Source organism: Drosophila innubila (assembly GCF_004354385.1).
Source record: "Drosophila innubila isolate TH190305 chromosome 2L unlocalized genomic scaffold, UK_Dinn_1.0 4_B_2L, whole genome shotgun sequence".
In the NCBI taxonomy this organism is placed as follows: Eukaryota; Metazoa; Arthropoda; class Insecta; order Diptera; family Drosophilidae; genus Drosophila; species Drosophila innubila.
In genome coordinates, this window is record NW_022995372.1 from 19,282,508 (window position 1) to 19,307,216 (window position 24,709).

The following is a 24,709-nucleotide window of genomic DNA, read 5'->3' on the forward strand; positions in this document are numbered from 1 at the left end:
AAATAGAACATTTCATTTCCAAAAGCTTACACTTTCTGGAAGTGTGCAACTTGTTGCAGTAAAACAGTTATTTTTGAAATTTGCAGTGTTTCAGTCAGGGAAATGAAGGCGCAACTTGTCGGCCAGAATTTAAGTTGTAAAGTAATTAATAGGAGCTGTAAATGGAGGCGTGACAACTGCAACAAAGGCAACACTCGGCCAGATTAGCTTTATTTAGCACCTTTTGTCAAGTGTGAAGGCAAACAATAGCAATAACAACAAGATGCAACATATTTACAAGTAGCCCCAATGCGGCCTTTGGGTGTTGAGAAATTGAAAATCGTCAATGTTTGAAATTCGCTGCCCTCAATATGGACTTTGAACTCGTTAGCTGCCAAAAAGACAGCAAACAAATCCACCAAAGGGGACAGAGCGAGTAGGAGGCGGAGGGGTGTTGGGGAGAGTGGGGACCACAAAGAAAGAACACACATGGCATTACAAGATTTGAGCAAAGCTGGAAGCACACACTCAAAAACACACACACACACAGGCATTTACTCTCTCAAACTTAGTCTGTCTGTTTCGCTTGCTTGGCCTGTCTGACTGGGACTCTCACTGGGAATAGAGCGTCGACAGCTACAGCGACAGTGACAGCGACGACGACGGCGGCAGCAATGATCGTTTGGAGCTATACATACCGTACGTTGGCTGATCAGTTTACGCTCAGAGCTCGTCGCGTACAGTTCGTTTCCGCTCGCCCGCTTAGCCGAAAGTTAAACGAAAGCAAACGTCGCCCTCGCGCTGGAACATGATAATGATTGTTATAACTTGATAATGATGATGATGATCTGATCCGGCGGCTGAACGTGTCTCGTGTTAACTGCGGCAAAGTCAGCAAAACCCAACAACAAAGATATTAAAATTGTGAAACGAACTTTTTTGTGTACTGGGCAGACCAAAAGGTAATCCCAAAGAAAATGAAATAAAGTAAAAAAGCAAAGTTCAAAGAAGAAGCAGCAATAGCAACAGAATTTACCAATTGTAAAGCTTTGTTGTTTATCTGCCTACATGTGTTTGTGTTTAGTGTGTGTATGTGTATATTTTAGTGTTTATACTTAAATATTTCCTGTATATTGATTATTGTAGAAATGTTGTTCAAGTGATTCGCCGCTAAAACAAAACAAAAGTGCCAATCAGAAGAGGAAGAAGCAAAAGCTAAAGATCATGCTTATACTTGATGAATGCTTTGAAAATTTCCACTAAAATAAAGTGTGCTTTAAAAGAAGGAAAAATAAAAAAAAAGAGAACTTGGCAGCAGCAGCGTGATTAATATTAATAATTTCCTAAGGCATGCGAAAAGAGCAACAAAAAGAAAAGAAAATGTTTTTTTTTGTTGCCGTCTCTGTTTCATGCACGCTATAATTTATTATACAGCGACAGTTTTTTATACCCAAAAAATAAAAAAAAAATTAAAAAACAAAAAGTAATAAGAAGGCAAACGCACAAAACAAAGCGAAAGTCGCGACGAATTGAGTGGAGCAAAACACCAAAAATACTCGTATTAATCCAAGTCACTTGGTACTCGTTTTTGTATTTGTGTGCTTAAATGTAATTTCGATAAGCTAAAACAAAAATAAAAGATAAAATAAAATTTAAATATTGCAACTAATTAAATTCCATGTGTTAATGTTTTGATTGTGCAGTTAACTAAATAAACTTATATTTAATCAAAAATTACTCAAAACTTATAATCAACAAATTGTTGTAAGTACATTTGTCTAAATTTATTAATTCCTTTATATTTTTATGCAGTTGCTGGCATTCCTTAAAAATCAATAATAAGCTGAGCACTATAGTCAGATATTCTCTGCTTATTTCTATGTGTTTGTTTCTTTTATAATTTTGGGTAAGAAATTTGGGCATAAGAAATATCTCTATAATCAAAATTTCTGTTAAATTTCAAAATTTAATAAGTCAACTTCTTACAAATTCCTTGTTCTGTTGTTAAAATATCCCATTTTGGAAAAATCTTTGTTTTCACTGTATCTTCTAAAAATCATTGACATTTAATAGAGTTATTTCATTATTTCTTAATAAACAAATAATAATCGGACATGGAAAAATCTGAATCTGGTTTAATTGCTTTTACTTAACTTGTTCTACTTTATTTAAATTTTTTTTTCTATTTTGTTCCATTTTGTAATTTTTCTTAACTTTATTTTTATATATTTTATTCTTGCTAGTGAAATTCTTTCTTGCTTTCTTTACATTTGATCGCTTTACTTTGCTCCAATTTCTTTGTGTATTCGAGTGGTCACTTGAGACTGTCAAAAGTTTATTTAATTCTTCTTTTTGTTTTGTGTTTTGCCGGTTGTTTTTTTATTTTTAAGCAAGCATGCAAAGCTTGTTAGTCGTATAACGGAGCATGTATGTAGGTAGCTGAGAAATTTACCAGGTCTACTCAGTTGAATATGGGCTACATGTTATATGGTCATGAGATAAGACACTTCAGGCAGCACTTGAAGTTTATGGCTAGACCCCCCACCGCTCCACTGCACCCCCGCACCATTAAACTCGCACCACATTCGCTACGTGTCTCAGATAAATTGTAATATCCACTTTTATGGCCTGCTCTTTTTTTTTTATTTAAATTTTTTGACGCGCTGTTGGCGCATCAGCTGGGATTACAGTTAGTTAATTAACAGCATTGGCTCAGCAAGAAAAAAATGTAATATATATAAATTCCCAAAAAAAAACTTTATGTTTATGACAGCAGTTAAAATGCAGTGCAAACTGCAACAGTTGTTGCCATAAGTATGCACCCAAAAGTAAAGTCGGAGACAGCAAACAAAACGTGCATTGACTTCCCTATGTACGTTTAGTCTATGTATATATGTATACTAGACGCGAGACTATCTGGCGTTTATAGAATAAACGCACTTCCTGCTCGATATCAATCACCCAAAGGTTTCTAGTTGACATTTTGCTTTTCAACACTCGATCAAATTCAGGTGCAAGCTGAAAACGTGACTCGCATTCTGATTGTTAAATTAGCGTCGCCTTTTTGTTATTATCGTCATAATCAACAATGATTAAATTCTGTTGTCTTTACCTTTTTTGTTCATAGCATTTTTTTAATTATTATTATTATTGTCGCAGTGTGAAAGAGTTTCATCTAATTAGCTCAGATTTGGGGTGTTTTTTTTATGGGCCGAGTGCGAAAAGACAACATCTTAACTACCTGTCAGTCAGTCATTCTGTCTTTTGTCTGTCTGTCGGTCTTTATGTATGTTTCCATTTTTTGCCAGGTGGCATTCAAATAAACAAAAGACAGAGTTAAGCAAGAGTTTTTTCTTTTTATTTTTGAAATTTATTTTAATCGAGCTGTAGATGTAAAAATGTAAGGGAAACTTTTTCCTTTCTTGCATATATTTGTGAATATTTAAAAATTAAATTTAAAAAACTAAAAAAAATTATTGTAAGCAATAATGTAAGCTGAATTTGAAGCTTTCAACTTCTTAAGCTATTCAAAATAATCATATTATTAATTCAAATTGCAAAGTTTTCAGAACAAGTTTCTATTGCTCGCAATGGAATATTTAACTTTATAGAACTAAACCATGTCAAGGTTTGTGAAATTAATTTTACCGAATTTTGTGCATTTAGCTAGTTCATGGCCTTAATTAATTAACATGGATTTAATAGTAATTATATATATGACTTGACAGTATTAACTGACGATTTCGAGATATCATCAGATACAGATACATTAAATCATTCAACCTAGGAAAGGTGTGAATTACGCACAATTTCTTATTTGAATTTTGTACTTCCTGCACTCACTTAATGACTTATCGGGACATCTTTCGTTTAGTAAATTGCAGAAATTACCGGTACTAAATTTTTAAAACAAACTCAGACGTCAGTTAAGAGATGTTTAGACGTCAGACAAGGTCTGAGTCTGCGTCAAATGCTGCACGTCATCGATATATGAGTACATTAACATTTGCATGTCACTGTTAATCAAGCGTTTCCGATTGATTTGATCCAGAGATGTCGCTAAGTGGGTCCAACGTATTGGTCAACTGATCAGACAGCCGTTACACGTAATGGCCATGAATCATACGTGGTCGTTAACAGCAACGGTTGGTCCAATAGTTGACAACCTGTGACTGGCGGGGAGTCTTGGGAAACCACTTGAAAAAATGAGTGCAGGTTATCCCCAAATAATTGACACACTTAATCAGCACGTTTATGTTAATTCGTAATACGCGTGGCTTTTAAAATACTTGTGATCCAAACTCAACGCTTCCATTATAACAGTCATCCTCCTCTTTCTTTCTCTCTCCAGTGATATCAAGGGGTAGGCAAAAACACACACACACTCTTCGTTTATCAGTGACAGCAAATCTGCGCAAATAACAAATATGTACCAAGCTTATACATTGTACTATAATATATAAAGTATATAGTATCTGTACATGTCGAGTCATATATCTTATCTAGAGTGACATGCATGTCACTATTTAAACGTCGCACTAACCCACAAGGCAAAATGTCTGACTCCAAGAGTTTGCCTGTGACTTGTTTCAAGTTTAGTTTGTCCCCCATTCGCATTCATTGTGTCGCCCGATTCCCAAATACAAGATAATATATTTCACTTGGCATTCAGCGTATGACACCGTCAAACTCGATGGAGAAAATCACTCAAACCCCATATATAATTATAAATATATGCATACTTATTTTTGGGTGTACATGCATACTATAGCATACACAACTCTAAGCTTAATGTGCCAAATGAATCTCTAAAATAAACATTCACTGTTAATTCAAAATTTAGTTTGATAACTGACGGGCAAATGCTCTAAGATTTATGTTGATGATAACCAAATTAAATAATTTTGTCAAACCAATTTTTTAATTTTTTCTTATCTGTCCCTTTTCCAATTTTTAAATCAAAGCTTTTTATTTTTAGTTGTAATAATGAGTTTCTTTTTGTGAGAAATTGTCTAAAAATAAATAAATTTGTCTGGCTAGACTTTGACTTATCATAAATTTACTAATGCTAATTTATAAATTATACGTTCCACCATTCAAATATTTATTTTCATATTATACATTTCCTTCAAGTTTTTTTTTGTTTTTATTTCCAAGTAACATGGTTTTTTCTCTCAAAAACTTACTTCTTTCTTTAAAATATTTTTATTTCCAAACCACAAACATTCGGATCAAAAACACTTTAAATATTTTGTAGGGTATACTTATAATATTAAAATGCCGGTCGTGGGATTCGCATATTTTGGCTGATTGATTTGTTGCCAATCAGACTGTCGCTTCGTGGTGTTGCCGCCTTTGCCAATTCGCTTCTCTCTTCACTTCTCACCTCGTGTTGTCTCTTCTCTCTGCTCCGTTTCACTTCGGTCTTTTCGCCCACAACTTTAAGTCTCACCTAGATTTTTTTTGGATGTCAGTCTCAGTATTGTGTGTTTATTTGCCTGATTTTAGAGTGTCGATTTGTGTACGCCTCGATGTTTACTCATTGTCAGCTGCTGATGCTTGATTTTTGTGCGTTGGCCTATTGCAACAAATAATATTGTTGAAGATCTCGTGGTCTTTACGTATTGCGTGCTTAGCTATTGTTATTATTATTATTGTTGTGATTATTATTTCAATGATTACGCATTTTTATGGTGGTTTTTTTTTGGTGTTGGTCAACTTGGCCTGATACGCATTGCCTCCATTATAAATTATTAATTTCAAGTTGTTGTTGTGAAATTAAACTCGCAATAATGAGATATGGCTATTTCATACGTTGTGGCATTTCATCATAATTGGTCAAAACGTTGGCAAAACTTTTGGGGTTTGTTTTGTTAATATCAAATTGTTTGAAGGACAAACGTTTGTTGTATTGTAATTAAGCTAATTTGGAAAAAGAAAAGTTTGTAAAAAATTATAGCTGTAATGTCAGTCTTTGACATTTAAAAACAAGGGGGCTCCGCCCCCTGCTCGCTTCGCTCGCCTACCCCCGGCTCGCTTCGCTCGCGGTGAGGTGCGGCTACAGTCGAGCACGCTCGACAGTAGGATACCCTGAGCCCATGTACTCTTTTATAAAGTTGATTGTTGCCCATTTTCAATGGGCAGGTATCAAAATTACACACGAAACTATGAACAACTTTCGGTTTTCTGAAGTCACTGTGCTTATCACTGCAGACTACGTTATTAATGCCTCACTGAACTAATACATCACTCGATTACGATTACGACTTGCGATTTAATTTATCAATTTCTAATTAATTTTAAATAAGTTTAATATAATAAACTTTTTAATATAATAAATTAAATTAAAATCATCAATCGATCGTGTGTCAAGAGTACACAAACTACAACTTTGCTCAGCCTGCAATCTGGCAGCACCCATTTTCCTCTCTCACTCTCCACTTACAAATTCAAGCCTGCAAAGGCTGCTGCAGTGCGCGAAATTTGAAATAAAAGGCAATGTCTAATTTTATGAGATTCTTAAAGCGGAAAATGCTAAGTTTTTTTTACAACGATAATAAGCAGATACTTATTATATATGTGTAAGGAATCGAAAATATTAATAATTAAAATTATTATTTTGCAGCTTTCAGTGCTCGGCAAAGATGCAAGAGTAGTGCTGCAAAATGATCGCTATTTCTCTCATGCAATTTCATACATACATAGCTATCAGCTTCTGCTGATTTTGCCATGCAAAAATACATATTTATATATTAACACAATTATATTTTAATCAAATTGTATATTTGTATATACATAAATTATACATTAACATTTTCATTACATGATATCGATAATTTTTGCTTATCGCTTAATTCTTATTTGGTACCAAAAAAAAATGGGTACTTATTCGTTCTGTCTTTGTGCGCCTTGCATACAAACGTGAACATGCTGTCTCGCTCGCACGTTTGATTTGCCATCAAATGTAATTATTCAACTAAATCTAAATTCCGAAATAACTTCTTTATTTATGGGTCAATCCTTTGAAATTTTCAGGGTCGTTTAATACGCATACTTCTCAACTGATTGTTCAGTTAGGAGTGCTATGTCAAAAATTGCGCCTGTAAATCGTTATTTTTCAATTTGTGGGCGAAGGGGGCGTGGCATCAAAAATTGGAAACAAACTTGACCTGCGTATGGTATTCACAAACCTGCATTCCAAATTTGAAGTCTCTAGCACTTACAGTCTCTGAGATCGACGCGTTCAAACAGACGGACAGACAGACGGACAGACGGACAGACAGACGGACAGGGCTAGATCGACTCGGCTGTTGATCCTGATCAAGAATATATATACTTTTAGGGGTCTGCCACCCCTCCTTCTGCCTGTTACATACATTCTGCCAAACACATTATACCCTTTTTTGCCCATTTTCAATGGGCTCAGGGTATAATAATTAAATTTTTTAGAGTTTTTGATGAATTTTTAAAGTACAATACAACTGGAACTTAAAAATGCTTATACTTTACTTTTCTATCTACGTTGAAAGTTTCATTAATATCGGATACTAAAGTCATATAATGCAGTATTAGCGCCATCCAGCGGTCGTTGTATGTATGGTGTTTGTTTTTGTGAGTAAAGTTTTTAATAGGTTTATTTCAGAATATTCCAGAGTTTTCCAACATTATTCTTTGTTCTTTCCCCTGCTTATTTTGAACGAAAGTTTGGCACTAATTAAAGGAACACAGCAATTTTAGCAATTTTAACAGTTACAAAAGCGTTATTATTCATTTAGCTATTTGCAATTATCTAATGTTTGTGACTTGCGGTTTTTCTCCCTGTCTCTTTTCCTATTTCCTCCTCTGTCTTACCTTATACGATTTGTATATTTATTTGTTGTGGTTGTTTTCTCATCTGCCAATTGCAATTGATTTGTTATTGTCTTGGCGCTTTGTGCAACAAATAATTGTGGCGAGCACAAACAATGTGCGCAGTTGCAATAATGATAATAATAATAATAATAATCATAGGCTCCCACAGAAGTCAATCGGTTGACTTTCATATAACTAGCTTTAAGCTTACCGCATGTCTATGATAATCTCACCGTCAATTTGATGGACATATCGGCAATTGGGCGCCATATAAATTAATTCTGTATTTGAAAGCTAATCAAAATAAAAGAAAAAGCGCCAACAATGTGGGGCAATAACAAGGGGCAACAACAATACTAATTGCTGTCCAAATGCGACGCATGTCGCCGCTATTTGCAAAGTTTTTATTAACATTTATTTATTTGCTTGTTTTGTTTTGCAATTTTTTTTTTTTTTTGCATTGAACGTTATCAAGAAATTGCAATCAAAACGTGCAGCCAAAAGGGCAACTTACAGTTTCAGGTTTGTAGTTGTCTGTATATTTTGCTATTTTGTCGTTTTTGTTCTATTGGTTTGCTTTATTTGCTTCTAATTATTTTCTTTTAATTAAGTTTAATTGAATTCGACTGAGCGCATTTGTTGTAACTGTTTCTTATTGCTAAGACTTGCAATACCCTGTGGTAGTTGTAAAAGCTGACTAATACACAATTCAAAGGATATCTATTTAAACAGCATACGTAAGGATACCGTTTTTAAATTTTCTGTAATTACTTTAAAATGTGTTTGGCTTAAGTTCTGAAATTTTCATATTGATTGGGTAAAGAACAAGCAAGGTATGAAATAATAAAGTTGGTAAAAGTAACAGAAATTTGCACTGCTGGTAATATTATTACCAAAAATACACTGCTACACATGTTTTTATGCCATTTGGATAGGAATCGTTAGTGAATATTTGTATAAAAGGGTATTTCTAAGTCTTTCCTTCATTTTACAGCAATATTACTGCCTTTTTTTTTCAATTTTACAAAGCACCTCCGGCAGCAACAGCAACAAGATGAGAATCAAAGCACAATCAAAACGCGCCAATGTCGCTATAAAGTGGGGAACCTAAAACTCAAACTCGGGCCGCACAGTTCATTGACATCAGTCGCCCATTTGAGGAGCAACGTTTGAATCGGCACGGTAGTGGAGCATTGATTGAAATGCGCGCAACAATTGTCAGATAAAAAGTCAAGGTCGTTGGCGCTAGCTAGCTGATAACACAGAAGAAAAAGAGGAAGCAGCCGAGACGTGTGTGTGTTGATAACAGCAGCTAAGAATCGCAATAACGAATTCAGTTACTAATTCTCGCACTCACATTCTTTATGACAATTGCTCAACAGCCAAGATGTCGTTTTTTAGTTTTATAATAAACGTACTCAAATGCCAATTTATTTGATATTCATATACAAAATTCATTCATTCGTTAAAGCTACGCCGAAAAAATAATATTGTTAACAATTTATTGCGTTTCTTTATGAAGAATGAACGAAAGTTCACGTTTCTTAGAGATATTGCGCTAAAGATACTTTTATTTGTACACACCTGGATAGTTTTATTGACAACATATTAGATTAGGAGCTTCTTTCCGGGTTTCTATAGTTGATAAAAAACAATGTGTTTAGAAGTTCCTATGTATGAACCCAATTTTATTTTCCTTTATCGTGTGAGTCATTTTCCGCTACCATTAATAAAAATCCGCAAGATTAAGAATAATATTTTTGCTAGCTTAATTTTCAGTTTATTTTAGCAAATAAGTTAATTGATCGATGTGCTACCAACGAAAATGCAAACAAATATTTTTTGTTTCCTTGTCTCAATATTTTTAATACTTTCCCTTCTCTTTTTGATAAATTCTACAGTTCATATGATTTATTATTATATTTTGTTGTAATGCCCAAAATATTACAAAATGTCTGGTTAGAAGATTAATCTATATGTTTCCGCAAATAAATAGTTTTCAGATTTTAACTTTTGTTTTTCAAAACTGCTTAACAATTATAACTATGCGTTAATTTTCTTCACTCTTTCTGGCTTTATTAAAGTCAAAGAAACTCCTCCCTCTGCGCACCCGAAAATTTATGCTATAGATGAACTTTGTGTAGCTCTCCGCCTGGCCTAATGATGTTTTGTGTTTCGCTATTGAGTTCATTAATCAGCGCTGTCATTCATGACTTTGTTTTGGGGTTTTTTCTTCATTTTGGTGGCGGATGTGTTTTTTTGCCATTTTGCGGATACACTTACAAAAGATTGGTTCAATGCTATCGCTAAGTTTTGGATTTGCCCTGGAATTGCCCGCATTTCATGCACAATACTTTTTTTCGTCTTTCTATTTCTTAAGCTGGAAACTTAATCAATCAGCAAATTAAATTTTATTAAGAAACTTTTTTTTTAATGAATTATGACATCACTGAAGTAAAACACATGTCTAATGATTTGTCTACTTCTTCTACTTTTGCTTTAATTACAGAAATCTGGAATTAAGAAAACATATTGAAATGGCCACATCACCCAATCAAGCCGCACCGCCTGTTCTATGGCGCGCACGTCGCAAAATTGGTAAGTTTCTTTTTTAGTACAATCACACTTACAAAATGGTCAGAAATGAGCTATAATTTTTTTAAGTCTGTAATAATTTTGTTAATGAAAGTGATCTTATTAATTTTTATAAAAAAAAAAACGATTCAATTTGTATTTATATTTTGAGAGCTTAACTCTCTTTCTCGAAAATTTAATTACAATCGTTTTATAATTATAGATGATATTGAAGATGATAGAAATATATATTTTAAGTGGAGAGAATTGCAAGGTAAGGCGCACTTCTTAATTGTTAATGATATTGCAAGCAGTGCGTTGGCAAATTTGAGTATTAAAAGTTTAGCTAAAATTTGTCACATTTGAAACAATGCATTTTGCATTTTCATTAAGTATTAAATGCTCACTTCAAAGGATCATTCGCACTATCTCTTCTTCCCTTTTTTCGATGTCAGAGTTCAGTGGCATGTGAGCGCTTTATGCTTTGATTCAAAGCATGTTTAAGCGTTCATTATCCTGGCATTGTTTCAGTTCATCTCAGTTCTCAGTTCTCTGAATGTCGCTTAAATGAATGACAGTTGAGTTTTTCTTTTTTTTTCGCATTGGTGCCTGTTGCGCATATTCCTTGTTTTTATTGGGTTTGTTGTAATTGTCATTAGTGTTGGCAAATAAAATATTAATGAGCAGTCTCACACAAAGAGAGATAGGGAGCTGTTGGTTAAGGTTCGTACCACCATCAAAGTGCTTGTAACAAAAGCATCAAGGAGCGTAAAGTGAAGATAAAGTTGTCAACCTTTTGTTGACTTTTTGCCATTATTAACACCTGCTACGGATATAAATAAGTTCTTAGTCATTTTGCTTTTAAGTGGAAGTAAAATTCACTCAAGTTTATTGCCACTTTATGTGAGTTCAAACATCTTAAAGGGTTTTTAACTCTGCCAATTCTGAATATCCATTAACACAAGACTTGAAACTGCTTCAAAAGAATTTATATTGCAGTTCAGAATCTTCTCTTGGAAGTGTATAACATATAATGTTGAAGTTGTGTATATAAACTGAATTATGGCTTAATAATATATTTACTATTAAATTTAATTTGAAATCTTTACACTATGAGTTGGAAAAGGTTAATTGTAATGAAAAAATGTGGTAATCAGATCGCACACAAAAATAGATAGTTAATCATTTAAATCAATAGTAAATATTATAAATTAATAGCTATATAAAAAGATAATCTATAAATACAATCTGATTTTGTGTTTAGCAACTTACAAACTTGGGGGAGTTTTCATTTAGTTCTCTTTGAATGACTGATGACCTTTGACTGGCAAGAAGAAGCAAAAGAAACTTTACAATTACCGCCAGCTGACCAAATAAGTTGCAACAATGTTGGCACACTCAAAGTTTCGCTTACTTAAGACGCTTGACTGATTTCAATTTCCATTGCTCAACTTTTTTTGGGCCTAATTTGTTAGAGATTAGCGTGGAAATTTTCATAGGGCCAACTGAAAATTTACCAAATTGGAAAATTGTTTTTTCAATCGATAACAATTCGTGGTGCCAAAATAATAAAGCGAAAAGTGGCCACAAAGCGTCTGTAAACAAGTTGAATGATTTATTGACCCAAACTAAGTGTGTATGTATACATTTGAATGGGTAACAGGATGGAGGGGAGGGTGATAGGCAGGAGGGAGCACTCAAAACTTGTGCAGTGCAAAAAACAATCACATAAAGTTTTAATTAATTTCAAACAAGCTAACAAACAAACAAACCAAAGAGAGTCAACTGAATAGATTGAGAACTTTGCACAATTTATTTTCGGTAGTGTCGCGGTACAGTAAAGCGCGGCTAAGACAGCTTCGTTATTTCAAGTGGCATGCTCCGTTACACGCTTTGTCAACACAGCCACACACACACACACACACAGACACTTGTCGGCGAAAGTCGCAGGAAGTCAGCGACGCTGTCACGCTTGCTGCGGTCGCTTGTCATTTCCGTTTCCGACTCAACAAACACACAGACTCACACACAGAGACAAACACACACCTTCCGCTTTGTGGTGTGCTGCCGGTTACTTGGCATTGAGCCAAAAAAAGCAACTTACTTTCCACTCCACTCAACTCGTATATCGTAAGCTTGCAAAGCTTATTTTGCGTTTGCAAACACAAACTCAAAGCCATAAAGCTTTTTATCGAAAAGCTTCATCAGCTGTCGCGGCAAACCAATTTGAGTATTTTTGTTGTTGTTTTTGCATTTGCCTATGTTTTGACTCAAACTCAAAGCCGGTTCTTCTTGTCGCTTGCATATAAATTTCTTGGCGTTGGCGTTTTTTGTTTTTTTCCATGCCAAAAAAAAAATCAAATTTATGTTTGTTGTCGGAGCTTACTAACGGTGCATTCAGTTGCTTTGTTGGGTTTGAGTCATGCTTGAGAAACAGCAACAAAAACAACGACAACGACACCAACAACCAGAAAGTAACACAGCTGTTCTGCTTTTGCCTCTTGTTGTGTTTGATTAGCTGTTTTACTTTATTTCTTCCCCGTTTGATAACGATTTCTGGTATTTTTTAGTGCTTTCTTGAACAGCTTGTAATTGAAATTAAGATAAGTTGGCGGAATTATAAGGTGAAAAGACTGTGAAATGAGTAAAAAATTGTGTTTGTATTTCTATTTAATAATATCCGGGATTTACTTAGAATATTTATGAAAGTTTAATGTGTCATTACAGAAACTCCTTATAAATTATTATGATTAATTAAACTAATATCATTTCGCAAATTTATCAAAACAGAATTTGATATTGTATAAATTTTTTAGCAGTTTAGTAACTATATCAGTTTTAAATGAAAACAGTTAATACTTTTTTTTCAGAAGAGTCACGATAGTTTCAAAGAATATTTCTAAAAGTAGAATGTGTCATTGCAGAAAATCATTTTTTAATTATTGTGATTATTTAGGAGATATTTTCATATTGCAACTTGTTGCTCATTCTCAACTAAATTTTACAAGCACTCCAAAAAGCTTTTAACAGCTTCTCTGTCATTGCAAGCATGCAAAATATAAATGTGGCCAGACTTATTAGCCTCTCTATCTGTAGTCAGAGAGCGGCAATCAATTGCGGCCATGGTCACATTAACAGAAACAGTAATATCAACAGCAACAACAACACCAACATCACTTGCCCATTTCCCAGGTCACACATACACAAACAGAAACTTACAGATACTGAAATATTTTTGCGGCTGATAAGAAATCTGGCAACACCAAAACGAAACTTACGCTATCAACACAAGAGAATGATAGTGCGAATGAGAATGCAGTTGGAAAGGCGAGCAAAAAATTAAATAAATCTACAAAAGGCAACAAACTACATACATATATGTACATGTAGGTATCTACTACTGTTAGCACACTAACAAATAAAGCAAGCGATTAAGAATGAGAGAAAGAGCAAGCGATTGGCACGTCAAAGAGTGAGAGAGCAGCGACTGAGCGAGCGTCAGCTGAAGTTCATTAATCGCCGCTCGACAAATGTAAATAATACGCAAAGCCAAAACGCAGCCACACATAAGCGAAAAGTAAAAAAAAAAAGCTCAATGTTCTTTTGCCTTGCCGCACAGCGCATATTTGAGTGTTTTGCTTTGTTTATTTTAGGCGAATTCGCCGCGAGTTGTCGGCGTCGTCGTCGTCGTCATCATCGCGTCGTCGTCGTCTCTGCTGCGCCAGCCAGATATTTTTGAGCGCAACTCGTTTTTAGTATCTCTCAGATATTCGACGTGTTTGGTTGTCGCGACAGCAAAAGCGGCCCGAAAAATTGTTTGAAAATATATTTTAAAAAAAGAAAGGAAAAAAGCAACTGTTGAAAACGCAACAAAAAGAAATATTTTTTCGGGCAGAGTTTTGTAAGTGCGAGTGTTCGATTGTGTATGTGCGGCAAAGGAATGCTTTAAACAAAATAACAACAACAATATCAACTGCAAGATGTGCGCGTCGTTTTCATTATTTTTATCGGCGTTTTCGTTTCATTCTGTGCTTGTTGCGAATTAAAAGAAAATAAAAAAAGAATCAAAAACGTTCGCGATCAACGGTCGCGTGCTTATTCGTATTCTACTTCTTCATCCTCATTCTTCGTGTGAGTGTGTCTGGCTGTGTGTATCTGTGTGAAGAGGTGTTAAAATCTATCTAACGAGAGAGATATAAATTTCTGTGGATAATCAAATAATAGGCGCAAAATTATGCACAACGCCTTGCGAAAAGAGAAAGAATACAAATTTTCGGCAAACCGCTAAAAATAAATGTAAATAGCACAGCTAAAAAAAAATTAATCAATTACATTAAGAAGTGAATGAGTGAAAAAAAATATAGGAAAATGAGTGCCAACTATAAAACTGCAATTGTGAGTTGAAGTTGGAGTGCAACAGTTCATACACACACAAACATTGTAAGCTTTTGCTGAAGCACTTTATGAATTTTGTTCCACTCAAGCAAGTTGAAAGCTCGACTCTTTTACGCTATTCTTACTTCTTTTGCTCTATACACAGCTGATCAGCAGCTGCCGAGTTGCTTAGCCGTTGCTCCCTTCACTCCTTATCCTCGACGAATGCAGCGTTGCCAGCTAGTTTTTATTCTCTTCTGCCCGGCTGCGACTGCGGCTGATTTTTGACTTATCTCCCATTTTTATTTGTTATTATTATTTGTGTGTGCTTTGTGTATGCGGCGAGATTGCAAAAAAGTTAAAGAAAACAGAAAAATTCACAATACAATTATTAAATACAGTGTATGTGTTGGTGCCATAATTATTGTTGTTATTTATGATTATTTATTGTGCAGAGCATATCATAATTTTGAATTAAGTGCGCCGTTTGTTATTATGCTTTTGTTTTTTTTTCATTTTTGTGTGCATAGAGAGCGTAACGTTTAGTGAAGAGATGAGATGTGAGCATGAGTGAGTGAGAGAGCGGCAACGGAAGCTTGGCAGAAGGAGGTGGAAGAGTGCGCAATGTACCAACGATAAGCTGCCTGAGCAGCCGACAACGCATTACCCACAGCTCCACACTCTCGCCACCCCCTCCGCCCACAAAAGCTTGAAGACAGGTGTGCGGTCGCTCGGTGCGTTGCTCATTTTGCTTTGTTGTCGTTGCTCTTTTTCCAGAGAGCAGCTTTAGCAGCTCTTCTGTGCGTGTGTGTGTGTGTGCGTATGAGAGCAAGTTTTGTCATAAAGTCATATTACATGACATTTTTGTTGCTGTTGTGGCGGAAATGATTTTGTCGCATTTTGTTTGCTCTTTAGCTTCTTGTACTACTTGTGGTTTGTCTACCTCTCTCTCGCATTTGCCAAATTTAAAAATTTCAGTTTTAGGGTTTCCTTATTGTAAATGGTGAGAATATTACCTGAAATTCGGTTTGAGTATTCATGAAAGCACCTAAGTAAATAAGGAGATAAAAAAAAGCTTTATAAAGTTAATAATTGTTTTGGCAACTAGATTTCTTTGATAACAATTAAATTTCTTGTTATTACCAGAACTATTGCGTGTTAACCTTAATTAAACAGTTAATATAAATAATTATCAAGTAAGTCGATACTTTTTGCACCCACAACAGTCTGAACCGCATTCAACCCGGACGCACCCCCTCTAAGTTGGCTTCCCATACAATAATGATAAGGTCTATCTAACTCTTCTGGCTGTGCACACGACTTTATTGTTTATGATTGTCATTATCACGAGGAATTACCATTATTATCCAGCTAAATCTAGTCATTACTCACGCAACAGGAACAACTTATCAGCATATACACTTAATAATAATGAATAATATTTATTATTTATTAAATATTCATATATAGATGCTGATAAGGCGGGTGGACTACATTTCTTTTAACTTTTGGCATACGACATCCATTTTTATATCAGTCAGCACAAAATTTTAATGTCGTCAGCTGGCCAAAATAGTCATTGACCAGTCATTTTCCACCTTCGTTTCACCCCCCTAACATCTGTCTCTTTCTTTCTCTCTATTTAATTGTTGGCCTCAATTTCAACTTCATGGCCATAAGGAACTCGTCTTGCCCCGCTCGAACCATTCCAGATCCTACCATAAAAGTGCAGTTAAGAGGGAGACGGAGGTTTTATAAATATATTGCAAAAGATCTCAAGATGATTGCTTGACAACTTACATATATGGTTATTACAGCTAGATTATGATAGAGCACCTTATAGAGAAGGTGCCTTGTGGGGAGGTACATTAGAGATGGAATTGTGAATTCCGTCTTCCTGTTTTTTGGTCATTTGAGTGAGTCTCATTTAGACACAACTTGTTCTGCTTGTTTATGTGGGTTAACAGTTCTTGGGCAAATTCCAAAAAAGTTCAAATCGCTCCTCACTCTTTGTCTATTACCTTCCATCTCTTTCTTTTCAAGTCTATTTGCTATTTGCTGAGCTGTTGTTTAATTTATGCTCAATTTCTTTGACGTCAAACGTTTCGGAGCTTTAGCACTATTGTTCATAATGCGGGGGCTCTTTTATTTTGTTATTTTTATGATGATACCTAAGTATTCAGATTATATATTTCCCTATTATTTATTATTATTATTATTGGTATTGTTATTCTCTATACATCGTATCTATCTGTAAAAAAGTTTACACAAATCTAAGAATTTTACTTCATTTAATTACTTTAATTGTTATCATTGAAGGTGTTTCTTAAAAATTTATGGGTTCTTATTTGCACCTTTTGTTTTATTGTTTTTTTTTTCTTTCTTTCAGACAGCTGTGATTTTTTGAGGCTAAGTTAGTTGTATTCGCTTTACAATTGTCAATTCTTTTAATTTGCATCTCGTTAAGGGTTAAAGAACTGATAAAACAATAAATAGTTAATAAATAAATAGTAAGACAAAGAGAGAGATGAATTTCAGCATTCTCATTGCAAAACTCGTTTTTAAGTCATGTGACGCAACGATAACAACAAATTGTCAACTGCATTTAAAAATGTTGTATATATTAATATGCAAATAATTTAGAGAAATTTTGTTGTGTTTTGAAGAATTTAATTTTAAACAAAAATATTGTTTGCATTGTGATCAAAACACAAAACAAACTTGTTTTCTATCTACATATATCTCAGGATCTATGACAATTGCAGTTAGTAAATTTAATATATAGATAACATTTATATATATGTATTAACAATTATCATAAATGCTGGAAAAATATTTTAACAGAAATCTCAAGTTCTACCATCATTATAGATCTTAAATTTGGTCTATAGCTTAGGGACGTTAAGAAACAAGGGTTTAAATTCTGGGAACAGATAAGCGATCATCAGTAAATCTGGAAAAATCAATTAAAAAGTAAAACAGCTATAAAAACATTCTGATGTGTTGGGTTTTCGTGGTTTCTGGCAAAGATTCAACGTTGATTTTTATCTTACACAATAATGGGAATTGCCATAAAATGAATAAAATATTGCCCGACTTTTCGTTATTACATATACAAAGATATGTATCTATGTTTTCACATATAATCGCATTCAGACAGCTCGATGGTCCAAGGTTGCCCAGAAAAATAAACAATTAGTACAATAAAAACATATGTAAACATATGTAGAATTTATAAAAAAAAAAACAAATATATTTTATTCATAGTTTCTTTATTTTGCTCTTTGACATCGGATTAACATGACTCAGTTCTTTAATAGTTTTTTCTTTCGGTGGATTTTTATTAATTATTCTTTAAAATCGGAAGCTGATTTGCAGAGCTTTTGAACTCTGGGGGGAGAACGAGCGTGAATCATTTTGAAGGCATGTCTTGTTGGAGGCAGAGTGAAACTTGCGTCATAAATCGAACTACAACAAAATGTGTGCCAAATTAAACATAAAGTACAACAACACACAATAATTTGAATTTTATATTTGTAAGTAACTCGCGAGGGAAATGCCCTGTAAAGAAGGAAAATGCAACTTTTTGATAAGTAATTTTATGTTTCTATTTTTATTCTTTTTGTTTGGAATTTAAAGTAATGGTATTAAGTTTAAAGAAAATAAATGAATCTCAAGTACCTAATAGTGCTAAAGTTCAGCTTTTAAAACAACTTTCAGTCTACAAAACTCTAATTTGCTGTTATTTAACTCTGCTGAATTGCAAGCTTGAATATACTTTAATCTCTCGTCACTTTTACATATGAAGCAGAGCGATCGCCTTTGTGCATGCTTATAAATGCCAGCGTGACGCGAGCGCACGCTGCTCTTTTTGCGGCCTCTGTCGGTGTCGCTGTCGATGTCTCTGCCGCAGTCGCCGTCATCATACGCTGTCGTCATACCTGCGAGCGCTCTCTCGCTCTCTCAGTGTGTCGTTGAATTCGCCGCAAGTGACGCGCGCAGTTGGCTGCTGTGTTGTTGCTGCTTATCAAGCAGCGTGGGTTGCCCTCGCAGTCGCCTTCTCTCGCTTACACTCACACGCTTACACATGCCTGTACGCATGTTGCACTGCTCGCACATTTGGTTGGACTATGCCAAACAGCAAAAGTTCACATTAATAAATCTGCATTAATGAAACATAGCTGGCCATGCAATACATCTAAATTTTTGGCAGCCATGTAAACAAATTTCATTAATTATCTGTATATGTATATATATAGGTATACAAAATAGTACATATTACACATTCATTTGCAATTTCTGCTTTTTTTTGTTTTTTTTCTTTTTTTTTTTTCTTTTTTTATTATTATTTTTTTTTTTTTTTTTTTTATTTTTTTGTTTTTTTATTGGTGGTTTTCAGTTTTAATATATATTTTGATTTTCAGTTTGCTTTCCTCCTCTCCATCTTCTTTCCCATTCTCTCTCTTCTCTCTCCTTTTTTTTTCTGTTTTTCTAGGCAAAGTGCATTTTTATTGTATTAGCTAATTAGCCTGTGGCCCCTATCTGAAACGTGAGCTGAAACACAGGGAAATACTGGGAAAATTGGTACTATTACCTTAACGGACACGAACATGGACACGTTTATTACCAGTTGTAATGTATAAAACCGTTCAAATTAGTAATTATATGCAACATGCTTGAAATTAAAATTTGAAATAAATTTACATGTCTAATTTTGATTAGTTAATTGATCTTAAATTTCACATTTTAGACTTTGTATGTAAATCGAGGGCTCTTGCAGTTTTAAATACCCTAAGCGCCAATGCCTTCTACTCAATATGCACTAATTTAATATTAAATAATGCCATTGGGCATAAAAATTTTATTGGAGTATACAATTTATATATAAAAATATTATTAAAAATTTCTATTTCATTTTATAAGGAAATTATGATAATTTCCCACTAAATAATTTACTTAATTCTTTCTACATATTGTGTAAGCTTTTTTTTTTTTTGTGCTCTTTTCAATTTCCCAGAATCCGCAACTTTTATTGCTGTTAAGATTCGTTACAAAAAACCTTTTGCTCATTTTGCCAACTGCTTTTTTTTGTGAATTTCTTGTTCTCTTTCTTACAAATGTGCAACTTCGTGCAATATTTTGATTATTGTAAGCATTCTGAGACCGCCCTCAAGGCATCGTCTTACAATTTATGTTGGGCTCGACTTCAGAGCCCAGAATCAGACCCAGAACAAGAATGAGAATGAGACGTACGCCAAAAACCCGATCCGACGACTGAGTTCGGAGTGTGTCTGTCGTGCCTTTGAAAAATAAAATTAATATACAAAATAAACATTTGGTCCTCAATGTTTATTCTGCCGAAAAGGAGAAACGACGCATGCTATAAGCTGTAAGCCGAAAAAAGAAATGAAACAAGCTTTATGTAAAATTAAATTAAATATAAATTCGTTGGAAGTTTTTGCATATGTAGATTGAAAAGGTCTGAAGTGGATGAGAGAGTTAACAGGGATTATAAGCTTCATTATAGAACTATATTAATAAAAAAAAAATATTCGAAAAATGTTAATAGATTTGTAAATTATTTCCCAAGTTACTAAGTATTACGATTATCATAATCAATAAAAAATAACATTGAAGATTTTTTTAATAGCCGTCAGAGCTATCCCACTGTTTTCTTCTTTGTATTTCCTGATTACTACGTTTCCATTCTAATCCCTTTTTCATTCTCTAGTACAAAGTTCAAGAACCCGTATATGGTTTACCAGCTGACCCATTTCCTTATGGCCATTTATAATGTCCGTGGCGTGTGTTTTTCTTTTGAGTTCACAACGCTGCCAAATAAACAAACAGAGCAATTACAAGTGCCAAGTGAAAAGCAAATTTTTCCAATCTCAAAATTCTCCATAAAATACACTCATACAAGTAGCTTTCCTAACCTCCATACCTTCCCGTACGCCCCCTACTTAGCATATCTAAATATTATAAGTGTATGCCTAAATAAACAATTCTGAGATAGATATATTATTATTGTATACAATACATGTGAAGGTGTATTTGTTATTTGCGCACTTGGTTCCATGGTAATGCGCTCAAATAATAGATGATTCCAATTTCGATACCCAAACCGTATCCAATTCAAAAATTTCTTGTTATTTATTTATATAGATAATTCTCTTGATTATCTTCAATGACATTTGCGATTCATATGAAATTCGCATGTAAAAAAGTTTCCGTGCGGCTTTTTTGGTTGATGGTTATTGTTGTTTATATTTATATTTGCCTTATATTTATTTGTTATATTTATATAGAAGTCTGTCTACCTTATAGGTAGCGTGGAAATTTAAGATCATTTCCATATCAATGCCGATTGCTGCAGTCGTAAACAAAAATACTGTCGTAGACGCTACGTAATGTCTCCGTGAGTTCATCTCATCAGTAGCTAATTAACACTTGATTTATACGATACTCGTGAGATTAACATAAGAAAAAGAAAACTGGAGAGAATAACTGAGATTTTGGCAACATGGAAACAAAGTCAAAAACCGCATAGTATTCAGTTGGTATTCAGTCGATCATTTAGGCAAGCAAGGTTCTAATTGAGTTACTCATAGGGATAGGTAAGGGTTTTAAAGACATCCCTTGAATAGATATCAAATAGGAGTCAATTGATAACGTATGTTACGTTTATTAAGTCAGTTCTAAGAACTGTTTTGTTTTCATTTAAGTTACGATATGACCATGATTAGATAAGTTTGGTATGATAAATTAGCTTGTAGAGATAATGAGAATGAAGTCAATGATTAATTAAAATTTTATTTAAGTGCGTAAGTTTACAAGGGAAACAATAAAAAAATTCACATCAACTTTATATGAGCATCTCAGCAATGAGTTAACCGATTCCACTTTTCGCTATAAATTATAGTAAGTAAATTCAACTTATTGACTAAAAACTAGGATTGTAATGGAAATACAAGTAAAATAAATACTTTTAAGACAATTTCGTTGCTTATATTATAAATGCAATTTGTCAACAGCTTTGCTAATCTTTCTGTACTTTTTACTTTTCAAAATCTATTTTATTGCCTTTAAATATATATCAAAGTCCATAGCACTTACCTTTCCCACGCGATAATCTTTAGGCCTCAGCCAACTGGCAAGTGTTCAAATATTTATAAATGCGCCTAAGTAAATAACTGCCAAATTTTCATATGTTCAATTTAATTACCATGCAGATAATAAGATCAACAAAAAAAGTGAAAAAAAGACAAAGTTTTTTCAATTTATATTTGCTGCAATTTTTATATACCAAATTGCGACTTTCTGGTACTTTGAATGAGCATGAGCAGTGTGCGTGTGCGCGATTATGCGTATGTGTGTGTTTGTGTGAATGATATCATTTTGATTAGATTTTCACACATAAAAAAAATTGTTGAGAGCATTTTTACGTAGCGCTAATTATGAAATATAAACTTGAAGTTAAAGACGTCAAGATGAGAAATGGCAAAATGTTGGTTTAGGTTTGAAATGCTTTGACGGAAATTTTTGTTGATGATAACTACAAAAATATTGCCATGAACTAATCATCAGAAATGGAATTTTCCCATCCTTGAGTTCATACATTGCTTTGGTCTTCATAATATAGAATTTGAATTTATCATTTGTCAAGTAGCAGAAATTTCCCCACGTCGATGGCGGATGAGTAATTTGCTCAAACGTAGGTAGAGGTTGGCATTTTTTTTGTTTTTCTGACCAGTTTATTTGTATATTCGCATGTTCACATGTTTCGCACACTTTTTTTTTCGAACCAAACCATTTTTGACAGATTTTTATTTGACATTTTTCATTTTTCTTCAGGGTTTCTTATTTTTTCAAAGGGGTGTTTGGTGGATTCGATTGCCATTCCGGTTTTGCTTGAGTTGATTGCACGCTTGATGGCAAAGGACATGGTAAATGTCATGCAATTCGTCACGGTTCAGTTTTCTGTGTTGAAAATTCAATGAAAACTGTGATATTATCTAGAAAACAAAATAAAAGAGTGAAGGTCAATGCTCAGATGAAAATTGTAAAATGTAATTACGTTAATCTTAAATTTGAGCTTTTATTGTCCATACCATTTTCGATTACATGAGTTATCATATTGCGCATACATAGCATATTACGTTTTTAATGTCATGTCATAAAAAGGAATAATTCATTTTTTTATATAAAATTTATTTATTTGACAGCAGATTTTGCATATTTCATTAAATTGCGTTTTTTTTGTAATTTATTATATTGGTTTGTTAATTGGTTTATTTGGATTAAAATTGTGTTCAAATGTAAATGGCCGCTTGCATATTGCAAAGCTTGCAATTAACGTGACATATTAATTAAAATCATAGACTGTCAGCCAGTCAGTCGGTCGCTCAATATGGCAATGATTACCATCGTGGGTGTGTGAGAAGATGATGTCCCCAAGCATATTGGGCAGGGAGTGTGTGTGCGCAATCAGCCGGTTAATTGAACTGCACCCAGCGAAAACTCACACAGAAACAAATACATATAGAGACTTACTCAGACTTGCACTTCCTATTCACTACTCACTTATTCAATGCCGCTTAAATAATGATTTGAAAAGGCAACCACCAGATATGCTATCAAAGTATAACTGCAGTTAATTTTCAAATTAGAGCTAGATAGAGTGCTAGATTTAAATCGAATCTAATCATATTAGGGAGTCAGGTTTATAAAAAATTAAAAATTTTCAAAATAAAACATCCAGTAAGTTTTTATAATAAAGTTAGTTTCAAATTTAATCCATCAGATGATTTTAATTAACTTTTTGTCTTATGATACTCTAGGGCATAAAAACTTTCTGCATGCTATCGGGTACACATATTTTACAGGTAATTGCACTCCTTTTTTTATAACTATAAACTACGTATATATATAGATAAAATTCCTTATAACTATACATAATATTATTATGTGCGAATGGAAATATTGCATACCCAAGTTGTTTGGCTTTTTAAATTCTAGGGTATTTGAAGCTACCAAGTTGGCTCCTTGTTGTCGGACTAGGGTGGGCGTTATTGTGTTGTGCTGTTGATGCCACAAGGTGGGGCAAGCAGGCGGGGCAGAAAGGCAGCCATTCACAGAAATTGCTGCACTCGACGCTGCGTCACTTTTGCTGTTGTTGTTGTTGTTGTACTTAGCTGGACAATTACATGTTGGAGACGACTTGCAACTGCCACAACAACAACAGCATTTGAAAACTCGTATCATTTTCTCGTTATTGTCTTTAGAGTTAAAGCGCGCGCGCGCGAATAAACGATTAACTGACTGACTGACAGTCGAACTGAATGAATGAACAAATGAATAAATGAATGAATACGTAAAAGCAATGACACGATAATCAAACGGCAACAACAACAACAACAATTACTCTCGCACTCTGTTATTATATGAACTTGCGTCCAAGTCTTAACCTCTTTTTTTTTTGTTTTTCTTTATTTTTTGCTACGTTTAGTTTTATTTTATTTTCTCCCTTCTTCTTGTTGATCGGGGGTTCATTGACTGTTGTTGATTTTAATGGTTGACTTGACTGTGAATGTGAGTGTGAGTGTGAGTATGAGTGTAGATACTACAAACAAGCACGAAACATTACTCGCTTTTAATTGCTCAACTTTGCTCTCGGCTTAAAGCTGCTAGTTTTTCTTGCAACTCAAGTGCAGCACCTGAAGGCAGCTGTGTGTGTGTGCGTGTGTGTGTGTGTGTGTGTGTTGATTTTGTTTGCTGCAAAGTATGCAACGTATTTGCTTAAGTCAAAGTGGCTGCCACTTGTGCCTAGCTACAAGTAGCAGTCTTGAAAGCAAACCAACATCCATCAACCACCAAAACCACCTTTTGGTTTCTTGCAGCTAAATAAATAAGTACTTTATTTTTATTAGTG

General features: G+C 34.1%; 1 protein-coding gene across 2 annotated transcripts in view; it reads left to right on the plus strand.

Moving 5' to 3' along the window:
* Positions 1–1,713: 1,713 nt before the first annotated feature.
* The window catches only part of LOC117782094 (dual 3',5'-cyclic-AMP and -GMP phosphodiesterase 11), a 49,706-nt gene continuing 26,710 nt past the window's right edge, over positions 1,714–24,709 (plus strand). Inside the window, exons 1-2 of one of the 2 annotated variants that reach the window (XM_034619042.1) lie at positions 1,714–1,743; positions 10,340–10,428. In XM_034619042.1, the coding sequence (XP_034474933.1) occupies positions 10,368–10,428 (61 nt within the window). In that variant the 5' untranslated portion in view covers positions 1,714–1,743; positions 10,340–10,367. Of the gene's footprint in view, positions 1,744–10,339; positions 10,429–14,774; positions 14,800–24,709 lie in introns of those variants that run through there. The other variant, XM_034619043.1, reaches the window with a different exon arrangement.